This window comes from Garra rufa, chromosome 12 (assembly GCF_049309525.1).
Source record: "Garra rufa chromosome 12, GarRuf1.0, whole genome shotgun sequence".
In the NCBI taxonomy this organism is placed as follows: Eukaryota; Metazoa; Chordata; class Actinopteri; order Cypriniformes; family Cyprinidae; genus Garra; species Garra rufa.
The window spans coordinates 26,057,784-26,070,598 of NC_133372.1; the positions used below are offsets into that span (position 1 = coordinate 26,057,784).

At 37.0% G+C, this 12,815-nt stretch overlaps 1 protein-coding gene across 4 annotated transcripts in view; it reads right to left on the reverse strand.

Moving 5' to 3' along the window:
• The window catches only part of lrrc7 (leucine rich repeat containing 7), a 147,528-nt gene that overhangs the window by 29,253 nt on the left and 105,460 nt on the right, over nucleotides 1-12,815 (reverse strand). For all 4 annotated transcript variants that reach the window (XM_073852395.1, XM_073852396.1, XM_073852397.1 and 1 more), the window contains exons 11-17: nucleotides 12,143-12,272; nucleotides 9,385-9,500; nucleotides 8,260-8,329; nucleotides 2,918-3,017; nucleotides 2,704-2,828; nucleotides 2,300-2,488; nucleotides 220-342 (exon numbers count right to left, since the gene is read on the reverse strand). In XM_073852395.1, coding sequence (XP_073708496.1) covers nucleotides 220-342; nucleotides 2,300-2,488; nucleotides 2,704-2,828; nucleotides 2,918-3,017; nucleotides 8,260-8,329; nucleotides 9,385-9,500; nucleotides 12,143-12,272 — 853 coding nt within the window. The remainder of the gene's footprint in view (nucleotides 1-219; nucleotides 343-2,299; nucleotides 2,489-2,703; nucleotides 2,829-2,917; nucleotides 3,018-8,259; nucleotides 8,330-9,384; nucleotides 9,501-12,142; nucleotides 12,273-12,815) is intronic.

A 12,815-nucleotide genomic window follows, 5' to 3' on the forward strand; every position in this document is an offset into this window, starting at 1 on the left:
AACTATGCCTGAATTTCATTACACACTCTCATCCTTCAGTGTTAAAAGCAATCCCTTAGGTGTATCTACAATCATTTTCCATTATAACTGCTATGAAAGGTTAAGGGGAGCTTAAAGTAAGCTGCAACCCTGATATATTACTGGGCATAAATATTTTAAAAGGATAAAGGCATCTAGCATTTAAAAAGAGAGAAGATTAAAAGAGAAATCTTGTCATACTTCTGAGCTTTCAGTCAGATCCTCTTTGTCTTTGCGCTTTGGGATGTCAATGGCTGAGTTGAGGATGACACCTTGTTCAGACATTGGTGGTCTTTGGAGGTCTTTGACCTCTCGCTCTGTCACCTGCAAAAGAATACCCACTTTTCTACAAGTGTCTCGTGATTCAATGACAAAATAAACTGCAAAAACTCCTAAGTGATAGATATTAAAGCATTAATCTATGAGGGGCTTTATGTTTACAGTCGTTTTACCGTGTGTAATCTGCATAACCCTTTCTTCTGACTGTTTTTATAAAACTGACGCAAATGTTTAATAAATAGTTCTTAATATTTTATTATTGTAATATAATATGATATATATATTATTATTTATTTCACAAAAAAGACGTTTACATATAGTCCACAAGAGAAAATAATAGTTGAATTTATAAAAACAACCCCGTTCCAACATTTACATACACTTCTTTTATACTGTGTTGTTACCTGAATGATTCACAGCTGTGTTTTTTGTTTAGTGATAGTTTTTCACATGTCCTTTGTTCGCCCTGAACAGTTAAACTGCCTGCTGTTCTTCAGTAAAATCCTTTAGGTCCCACAAATTCTTTTCCAGTATTTTTGTGTAATTGAACCCACAGCCATGACTGTATGATTTTGAGATCCATCTTTTCACGCTGAGGATAACTGAGGGACTCATATGCAACTATTACAGAAGCTTCAAACGCTCACTGATCCTCCAGAAGGACAAATCATGCATTAAGAGCAGGGAAGAAGATACTTACATGTTTTCCAGAAGATCTTCAAATTCAAAAAGTTTTCACCCCCTGGCTCTCAATGCATCATGTTTTCTTCTGAAGCATAAATAAGCATTTGAAACTTCTGTAATAGTTGCTGTAATAGTCCCTCGGTTGTCCTCAGTGTGAAAAGATGGATCTCAAAATCATACAATCATTGTTGGAAAGAATTCAAATACACAAAAATAATGGAAAACCAAAGAATTTGTGGGACCTGAATGATTTTTCTGAAGAACAGCAGACAGTTTAGGGCCGCGATCACACCGAACGCGTCTTTTAGTTCTAAAAACGCGAGGCGCACAGCACTGCCATGCTGCGGCTGTTTTATGTTGCTAAGCAATGACCAAAACAGCTGTCCTGTCAGTCAAATCAAAGGATTATAGCTTAGTTTTTTGCTGTTAAGTAAACTGTCATATTAGCAGAAACCCTAAATAATACAGCTCCGGGTTACCCACGATAGACACCAAAGGTTTCTCCTCTAATTCTTGCAGTCTCCGGACTTTTTAAACAACGGTAAACTTTCGTCACCACAACAGAAGGCCCGCCTCTCCATTCATTCGATTGGACAATGGAAAAGAACGCGAATGACGTTGGGCGTTTTTCCGCTCAGAGTTGATTTTTTTTTCAACTTCAGGCGCTCAGAGCGCTCCTGCAAAAACGCGAGGCGCAGCAGGCGGCGAAAACGCGAGGCGCCCGGGGCGCATAAGCAGCGCGCAGAACGCTCACTGCCAACAGAAAACCATTCAAAATAGGCGCCTCCAACTGCAAAAACGCGTTCGGTGTGATCACGGCCTAACTGTTCAGGACAAACAAGCGACTCATGAACAACTATTACTAAATTAAAAAAAAAAATTGCTTTAGATCATTCAGGTAACAACAGTATTAAGAATCAAGGGGATGTAAACTTTTGAACAAGGTCATTTTTATAAATTCAACTATTATTTTCTCTTGTGGACTATATGTAAACATTATTAATGTGAAATATCTTATTCAAGTCGGTACTAAATAAAAATAACATGAATTTTGTATGATCCCTCTTATTTTCTCAGATTCTGAAAGGGGGGTGTAAACTTTTGACCTCAACTGTAGTGTACCTTCAACTTTTGCACCCCTAAACAACTTTGTTTAAAATCCTCAACAGCTTCAAATGTGGCTCGCCTAATCAAATGTCTGAGCTATCCTTTTTATTTTTATTTTTTTTAAAAGACTGCACTTCGTAGCCAAATTGCAGAGACATTGATCTATGAACGCGGGTAGGCACTGTGCTAAAATAAGATAAAGAAGCATTACCTCTTTAGGAGCAATGGGCCACTTGGGCTCATACTTGTCTTGGCTGTGGAGCTCCATATTGGTCCCAGAAGAACATTTTTCAGTGTTGAGGGGGTGAGTGGTTTTACCCACCAGGTTTTGCACTGACTTTACCATGTTCTTTAGGTCTTCTGGGTAAGGGGTTGGATATCGCTTCAGATTAATCTCAACCTGCAGATAGAGGGAAGAGGATTTAGCCCATATGGCAAAGACGTGACCTTTTCTGATGCTTAAAGGTGTTTTTTTATAAATCCAAGCCATCCAGATACAGCAGTGGCCCTGGTTACATCTGAAATTAACATCTGTGATCAGGTCACCCAAGATGGATGTTGATACCAGGTGTATATAGGGCCAAAGAGGTTCACGTTTTCAAATCTTAAGGGGACCTTCACTTTTCCTGAGTTGTCCTCTTCTTCCTTCTTGTCCTCAAACTCAAATGCCACTGTCATCCTCTGCTGTCTCTGTTCCTCCCAGAGAGTGGGATTAAAGCTGTCACTGTCAGACTGGTAATCTGCAGCATAGAAAACACACGTCCATTCGAAAGTTTAAATCCAGTAAAATGTAAAATCAAAGAAAGAGAAATGGTTGATTTATTCTTACCCTCATCGTGCCGAGGCTGCTGAGGAAACATGTAGTTGGTAAGGACTCTCTGTTTGGTCTCAGGGTGAGCCTCTGTTTGAAGGGGGATAAGGGCCTTGGACTGAATAATAAAAATAACTGTTGTAAATACAACTACTAAATCAAATACCAAATCAGATTTATTTAATGGAAGTATGTATTTTGACCACTTTTAACCACATTTTACAAATAAATACAATGCCCCCCTTAAAGTACTTAGATACATAAAGAAACTTTCGAAATGTATGAACATCATTGAATTGCATCATGAAAATAAGAAATAGTTAAATTAGAGAAAAATGCCATTTTGGTTTTATATTTTTTTTTATAATGCAATGACATTTATTATTATTTTTTTTGTCCAAACACTAACTGCAGGTAAAAAAATATTGTAATTTAAATAGTAAAAGATAGTAACCCTGCTATGTCAAAACCTGTCAGCTGGTAATTAAATTGCCTTACTATGTATGGTAAAAAATATGAATTTTTGAATACATACTACTATTTTTGGAAGCTAACAGTAAAAAAGTCATCTTTTTCATCATATTTACAATGACAATGACTCAGGCTTCTCCCAAAAGATAATTTTAGATAATAAAAAAAAAAAAATTCTCAGCTTTTATTTAAATTTGAACAAAAAGTGGCATATCCAAAATTATTCATACCCTTTGCAAACTGTCACAGTCAATGGGAAAATCCAAAGTTCTATACCATTCCTAATAGTCAAGCTGTTCTAAAGCATCCTAATTAACCTGATTCATTGGGAAGAGCTGTTTTAATCAACTCAACAGGTGAAAAACAGAAGCTCTCTGCTGTTGGTTTGTGGACAGTCATGGCTAAGACAAAGGAGCTCACTAAGGACCTGCGGCTGTGCATTGTGGCTGCTCACATGTCAGGAAAGGACTATAAGACATTATCTAAATGTTTTGAAGTTCCAGTGGCTACAGTGCAAATATTATAAAAAAATATAAGACGTTCCACATTGTGAAAAATCTCAGAGGACATGGTCAGAAGCCAACAGTAACACCAGTGCTGGCCAGGAGGACAGTGAGAGAGGAAAAAAAGAATGAATGATGAATCTGGGCTCTGCTGGTGGCAACATCTCAAGGCAGAAAGGCCAACAGACACTGTACACCGCTGGGTTCCACGGAAGCAGACCAAGTTGGACACCGCTTCTCCAGATAAGGCACACAAAAACCCGCTTGGCCTTTGCAAATGCTCATCTGGACAAAGAAGAAGACTTCTGGTCTTCTGTTTTATCGTCAGATGAAACAAAAATCTAATTGTTTGGCCACAAAGATGTAGCCTTCATTTGGCATAAAAAAGAGAAGCCTTTAACCCTAAGAACACCATTCCCACTGTCAAACATAGTGTTGGGAACCTAATGTTTTGGGGGTGTTTTTCAGCCGGTGAACCAGGGAGCCTAATCACTGTAAATGGCACCATGAAAAAGGAGCAATACATTAAAATGATCAACAACAACAACATCAGGCAGTCTTTTGGGCCCCAAAACACACAGCAAAAGTGGTGAAGAAATGGTTAGCAAACAAAACATTAACGTTTTGCAGTGGCCCAGCCAGAGTCCTGACTTAAATCCAACTGAGAATCTGTGGAGGGAGCTAAAGATCAGGGTGATGGCAAGGAGACCCTCAAACCTGAAACAGTTGGAGCTATGGAAAAAAAAAAACACCTAACCCTAAAAAAATTCTAACAAAATGTTTCTCAGCTGTTTTTTTTTGTAGTATTAGGTGTCCTTAATAACATACTAAAAGTTTAGCCAAGTTTGACCACTAGAAAGGTGTAATTTTCAAGATGGCGTCCAAGATGGGCAGAAAACCCTTAAAATATTCTAACTCCTTCATTATTTGACCTAGCCAAGTAATCTTGGTGTCTAAGCCAATGTTTTCTGGGTCTATGAATCCGTTGGACTCTTCTAAATTGCACTGACATGATTACATACTTATGGAATACATGATGTGAGATTACTGTAAGGTTTTATCTTTGTTTGGGGTGAACCAGAGATGTAATCGATTTAGCCTATGTCATGTAACTCCTACTCAGTACGTGTTTTTGGACACATGCAGTACAGCTTTTTTTTTTCTAAAACACAGACTTGACATTCAATGTAAAAGTTATTGCACCCAAAACTTCCTTAAATTGGAGTTGTATAACTTTGATCATAAACAACTCTGAATTAGCCCTAACAGAGGCCTATGTGTGAACCCTCTAAATGGTCACTTATTTCAAATTGCTTTAATATATAATTGTACTTGTAATCACTTTCAGGTGCATCTCAATAAATTAGAATGTTGTGCAAAAGGTCATTTATTTCAGTAATTCAACCTAAATTGTGAAACTTGTGTATTAAATTAATTAATTGCACACAGACTGAAGTAGTTTTAAGTCTTTGGTTCTTTTAATTGTGATGATTTGGCTCACATTTAACAAAACCCCACCAATTCACTATCTCAACAAATTAGAATACTTCATAAGACCAATAAAAAAAAAAAAAAAAAAAAAACTTTTTAGTGAATTGTTGGCCTTCTGGAAAGTATGTCCATTTACTGTATATGTACTCAATACTTGTTTTGCTTTAATTACTGCCTCAATTCAGCGTGGCATGGAGGTGATCAGTCTGTGGCACTGCTAAGGTGGTATGGAAGCCCAGGTTTCATTGACAGTGGCCTTCAGCTGATCTGCATTTTTTGGTCTCTTGTTTCTCATTTTCCTCTTGACAATACCTCATAGATTCTCTATGGAGTTCAGTGAGTTTGCTGGCCAGTCCAGCACACCAACACCATGGTCATTTAACCAACTTTTTGTGCTTTTGGCAGTGTGGGCAGATGCCAAATCCTGCTGAAAAATGAAATCAGCATCTTTAAAAGCTGGTCAGCAGAAGGAAGCATGAAGTGCTCTAAAATTTCTTGGTAAACGGGTATTTAAAAAAAAAAAAAAAAAACAGTGGACCAACACCAGTAGATGACATTGCACCCCAAATCATCACAGATTATGGAAACTTAACACTAGACTTCAAGCTACTTGGGCTATGAGCTTCTCCAGCCTTCCTCCAGACTCTAGGACCTTGCTCTCATCCGAAAAGAGGACTTTGGACCACTGAGCAACAGTCCATTTCTTCTTCTCCTTAGCCCAGGTAAGACGCTTCTGACGGTGTCCGTGGTTCAGGAGTGGCTTAACAAGAGGAATATGTCAACTGTAGCCAAATTCCTGACACATCTGTGTGTGTAGTGGCTCTTGATGCCTTGACGCAAGTCTAGTCTATTCCTTGTGAAGTTCACCCAAATTCTTGAATCGATTTTGCTTCACAAGCCTCTCAAGGCTGCGGTTCTCTCGGTTGGTTGTGCATCTTTTTCTTCCACTTAACTTTCTGTTAACATGCTTGGATACAGCACTCTGTGAACAGCCAGCTTCTTCGGCAATGAATGTTTGTGGCTTACCCTCCTTGTGAAGGGTGTCAATGATTGTCTTCTGTACAACTGTCAGATCAACAGTCTTCACCATGATTGTGTAGCTTAGTGAACCAAACTAAGAGACCATTTTGAAGACTCAGAAAACCTTTGCAGGTGTTTTGAGTTGATTAGCTGATTGGCAAGTCAGCATATTCTAATTTGTTGAGATAGCGAATTGGTGGGTTTTTGTTAAATGTGAGCCAAAGCATCACAATTAAAAGAACCAAAGACTTACTACTTCTGTCTGTGTGCAATTAATTTATTTAAAGGGGTCATCGGACACAGAACTAACTTTTACATGAATATTAATGTGTGTTGGCAGTTTGTGTACACAACCACCCTACAATGATAGAAATCTACCCAGTGGTATTTTTTTTATCTTTAAAAGTAATATCACCTTTTTAAAATCGGGTCATTCTCAGCTTCTTGTCGTGAAGGAACTCCAACAGAGGGCACTTCCACGATAGAGAGGTAGATTGACATGAACGTCTTACCTTAGATCCGCCCTCACCGAGCTGAAACAGTCCGACTTTGATCGCCATTGTGTCGCCTTAGGTGCAGAGGAAGACTCTAATTGAGTGATTGAGGTGTTCTGTTGTTGGATGTAATAATGAACATAGCAGTAGTCATTTGCTCCCGACATCTGAGCTGCTGAAGACGCAGAGGACAACGTTACTTTAGTTTTTAAAAGGAAAGGGCCGATCCCGAACTACATATGCGTCTCTGTTCGTGTGAATCTTAATAATGTGCTCGTTGGCAAGTTTAAATGAACACAGCTAAATGCAGCTAAACGTGACTAAAGTAAACATTACAGCTCCTAATCCCTCTGCAGAGAGGGGCGGGGCGAGCAGAGCTCATTTGCATTTAAAGGGCCCATGCGATAAAATGAGCTGATATTTTGCAGAGCTGATTTTGACAAGGTAAAAGGGTGTTTTTTTTTACAATACTATTGAGAATTTTTAACCAAAGTATATTATACCTCTTATTAAGACCCTAAAGAATCATATGAACTTGTGGAAAATGGGCATCCGATGACCCCTTTAATACACAAGCTTCACAATTTGAGTTGAATAACTGAAATAAATTAACTTTTCCATGACATTTTAATTTATATTTTAATTTTATAATTTACCTGTATCTATCATGCAAATATGCTAATTAAAATATTACATGGTCAAAACATGTATCAGGCACCAGTATTCCTGGTCTAGGAGGAATACAAAGGAGTAATGGTCATTTTAAGGACCTGACGGCCGCCATTTTGAAAATGGGACCTTTCTTGGAGTCAAACTTTGGTAAACTTTTAGTATGTTTTTAAGTACATCTGATACTACTGTAAACCACTGAGAAACCTTTTGTTAGAATTTTTTTTTGGGGGGTCAAGCCATATTTGCAGCTGGCTAAAAGATAAATGGGCAAAAATACCAGTGAAGACATGCAAAAAGCTGGTCAGCAATTGTAGGAAGCGTTTGATTGCTTTAATAGCCAATAAAGGCTTTTCTATTGATTATTGAGAAGGGCATGAATAATTTTGGACATGACACTTTTTGTTCAAATGTAAATAAAAGAGGAGTAATATTTTTTTAATTTTCATTTCATTTCTGGTGAAAAAAACTTGCGGGTTGAATAAAAGTAACTATAAGGGGTATGAATAATTTTGGGCTGTCAGCTAATCCAATTTTAAATTGAAGTTAAATCTGTAAACCCTAAAATAGTGCAACCATATTTTTACAGTAAAGTTCACAGATTTTTTTAACACTGTATTAACTGTTCATGTGGTTAAAAAGTGGTCAAAATATTATACCGTTAAGACAGAAAATTCTGTACAGAATTTTAAAATGATGTTCAGATAACAACCTGATTGTCAGATAACCAGAGTGCAGCAAGATCTTTCAATTTAGTGAAAGTGAAGGGAAGATTCTTTAACCTAAAACAGAACATAAAAAATTAGTTCATGAGGCAAAACATGGATGGCCAAATGCCAAAATGAGACAGTTGTAGTTAAAATGTTATGAAGACCTGTGGTGATTCTGTTCACTTTCAAAACCCCATTAACTCAGGTACTCTGGCTATGCCACATTTAGTCTTGGTTAAGTTTAATTACTCTGCTTCCTGATAATCGCAGTCAGAGCATCTAAACGGTCCGCACAGCTCATAAAGAGCTTTCTTAATTAACCTGTGGGAAGATCAGGCACTTTTCTGATGTCATGCCCCATTACTGTAGCCTGGAAAAAATCCAGACCCTAATCTATTAAGATTAAGGGTCTGGCATCGAGCAATGAAAAGGGCCTAACTCAAGGGGCGGCACCAGGCATGCATTTGAAACTCTCACTACACGCAATTGGATAACGCCACGACCAATCACAACAATACACCCATTCGCTTAGCTACCAGCGGAGCTAACTGATGGATTAAACTCTTGCCTTATCCAGTCGGCAAAACCAAAGGAAGGATTCGAGCGCGGTTTTCTGTTCCTCTTTTATATGAAAAGCCAAGTCTAACTCATTCATTGTAGCGGCCAAAACCTTTTCAAACAACTGGTGTTCATCTGTAGCCATCTTTCAATGTTTACTAAATGATTCCGGACGTCGCAGCGCTGTCGTCATCAGCTTAGCTTGCCTCTGGCCCGCTTACATCAGATACACCGATTTGATTGGTTCCCAGAACTGCTTACGTAATGCAGTAACGTGCATCATTGCTCGATGCCAGAGTGTCTTGCAGAGACAATTCAAATTGTGCTCTAGTGAGACCTCTGGATTTCCAGGGTACCATTACTGTGCCATCATGGAAAATAATTAACACCATCCTCACTGCTTTACATGAACCTGAAGAGGCACTTTCTAAACTTTAAGCAAATAATGTGTCTCATCTTTTATTCATTAAACAATTTTGAAGATTATGTGTTGGTGTGAATGTTGACAAATGCATGCACGGTGTAAAATGAAAAAAAAAAAAAAAAACTACACAAACATCAGGTGTTACCTATTGTCACTTAGATTGAGAACACGTAGCTTTGTCATCTGTCCAATTTCATCAGGCAGAAACTCCAGTTTATTGGACCGCAAGGACATGACCGTGACATTCTTGCAGTTTCCAATCTGCAGCACAGGACAGGATATGATAGCTCTGGTAAGGTGCAATTTTGTCAGCTTTTTTGTTGAATATCAGCATTCTATCTTTCTCTCAGGTAAAATGACTCTTGTATTCTGTCAATACAGCAAGCAAAGGTCAGCAGGACATTACCATGCATTTGGTTTCACAGATTTAGGCTGTCCTGTTTTCAGCCACTTCAGTGGATCTCAAAATGTGTTAGCAAAAAATATATGTGACCCTGGACTGCAAAACCAGTCTTAAGTAGCACGGGTATATTTGTAGCAATAGCCAAAAATACACTTTATGGGTCAAAATTATCAATTTTTGTTTTATGCGAGAAATGATTAGGATATTAGGTAAAGATCATGTTTCATGATATTTTGTTATTTAAAATTCCTTCCGTAAATAAATCAAAACTTAATTTTTGATTAGTAATATGCATTGCTAAGAACTTCATTTGGACAACTTTAAAAGCAATTTTCTCAGTATTTAGTTTTTTGTTTTTTTTTGCACCCTCATATTGCAGATGTTTCAAATAGTTGTATCTTTGTCAAATATTGTCCTATCATAACAAACAATACATGAATGGAAAGCTTATTTATTCGGATTTCAGATGTTTTACATATATCCTGTGTTATATTTATTTTAAGATTTATCTACAAGCTTTATATAGCTTTATGTGTTACACAGCAAACATTGTGACTTGGATTCTGGGCAGGAAACATTCTGCATTAAAATTAAATTTATCAAAAGTGAGTAAAGACATTTGTAACTGTTTCTATTTCAAATAAATGCTGTTTTTCTGTCACAGAATCTTAAAAAAAGACATAATAGTTTCCACAATAATATTAAGTAGAGCACCTTTTGTTCCTACCGTAAATATATCAAAACTTAATTTTTGATTAGTAATATGCTTTTTTTAAGAACTTCACTTGGACAACTTTAAAGGCAGTTCTCAGTATTTGGAATTTTTTGCACCCTCAGATTCCAGATTTTCAAATAGTTTTATCTTGGCCAAATATTGTCCTATCCTAACAAACCATATATCAATGGAAAGCTTATTTGTCTAGCTTTTGCATTAATCATGTATTATATTTCCTAATCCTAAAAAAACACACAATGGTTTCCACAATATTAAGTAGAACACCTTTTGTTCAACATTAAAAATAATAAGAAATGTTTCATGAAATAGCATATTAGAATGATTTCTGAAGGACCATGTGACATTGACGCTGCTGAAAAATCAGCTTTTATTTAAAACTGTAATAATTCACAATGTTACTGTTTTACTGTATCTGTATCTGCTTTCAGGAGCATAAGAGGCTTCTTTCAAAACCCTGACTTCTGAACAGTAGTTTATGTTAACAATTTTAAGTTAAGTAAGTAAACATGTTTACAACAATATAATAGCTATTAAGATGATATGAAGGTATTATTATTAGGTAGTATTATTATTCATTTAAAAATCTGTAAGTCCCCAGATCTAAGTTCTGAAGGTGAGCTAAAAAAGTGGCCTTGTTGGTGAGTAATTTCTGAGCCCTGTTGAAAAAAACTGATTAAAAATTCCAAAATGGTCTTAGTTAACTGATTTTAGTTCAGAAGTGGCTAATTATCGTTGTAGACCAGCTTTAACATATCTAATTGTTTTGACAGTTTTAATGATTTGATTTGAGATTATTTAAACTGGAACACATCTAATCAACTTCGCTGGTCTAGGATGTACACTATATTGCCAAAAGTATTGGGACACCCCATTCTAATGAACAAGTTTGACTACTGTAGTAATTTCCATGCGTACAAATCCTTATGTTTAAGCATGTAATGATATTCAAAGGGAATTGTGTTCTTCTACTTTGATAGCAACAGCCTTGACAGGACCCTTTACTATTCTAACATGACAATACCTCGGTGTATAAGACAAAAAAAGAAATAATTGATTCAGTCTGTGTGGGAGAACTTGGAAAGTCCTAATCCCAGCTCAACATCTCTGGAGTGACTTTAAATGCAGACCTTGAGCCAAAAACTCATCACCAAACACCAATGACTTGTACATATGGGTGCAGTCATTTTTGACAATTCCAAAACGGTTGCAACAGAGATGGAAATACAATTTATAAATACATTAATTGTTTCCATCTTAGTTGCCACAGTTTTGGAAGTGCCTTTTTCTGTTCTAAAGAAGGGGGTGTCCCAATACCTTTGTTTATATAGTGTATGTGCAAGTCATTGGTGTTTGTTAATGAGTTTTTGGCTCAAGGTCTGCATTTAAAGTCACACCAGATGTGTTTAGCTGTGATTAGGACTTTGCTTTCTGCAGACAAGTCAAGTTCTTCCACACTGACTGAATCCATCATTTCTTTTAAACCTTGCCATGTACACAGAGGCATTGTCATGTTAGAATTGAAAAGGGTCCTGTCAAAACTGTTGCTGTAAACTTAGAAGCAAACAATCCCCTAGAATATCATTATATGCTTAAACATTAAGATTTGTACTCATAGAAATTACTAAATTAGTCAAACCTGTTCATTAGAATGGGGTGTCCCAATATTTTTGGCAATGTAGTGGAATTTCAGCACAAAGAGAGGTAAAATAAATAGAAAATGTGACTTTGATTTCCTTGTAGAAACTGGATAACACTAATACTCACCTCCCTGGGCAGCTCAGACAGAAAGTTCTCATCGGCCGCAAATGTCCGAAGACTGTGCAGGTAGCCAATGGTGGGAGGCAGGGATTCCAGTTCATTACAGCTACAGTCAAACTCCTCTAAAAGTGATAAACTGGCAGATGTAAGAGAAAGCAGGTGAGGGGTTGCAGTTATGCAGGGTCACTTAATTGCTATTGAAAGCCTATTGAAAACACTTCATGAGATGATAAGATAAATACATACATAATGTCTCTTTAAAGGTCAGCAGATAGAGAAATAATTGCCTCTACTGTAGTGAATAACTCTTCTTGAAAAAAGTTTAGATTTAAAGTTAAATAGCAGGTTTAATCAGTCTTAAAAGAATAGTTCACCTATTTTTTTCACTCACTCTTATGTTGTTCCAAACCCATATGATTTTCTTTTAGTACACACTTTTTTATATAATGACAGTGAATGAGGAATGAGGCTGTCAAGCTCCAAAAAAGCATATTATATGTACTAGTACACTATTTTCCAAGCTATACGAAAGCGTTTTGTGAGGAACAGAACAGACCTTAACTGATTATTTACATCAGCATCAATGATAATTCCAGAGGAAGATAAATAAGTTCCCCTTCGGGAACGTCGAGCTGCGTTGGAACGCTTTGGGAACACCCCCAGCGTGACCACGCTCTGA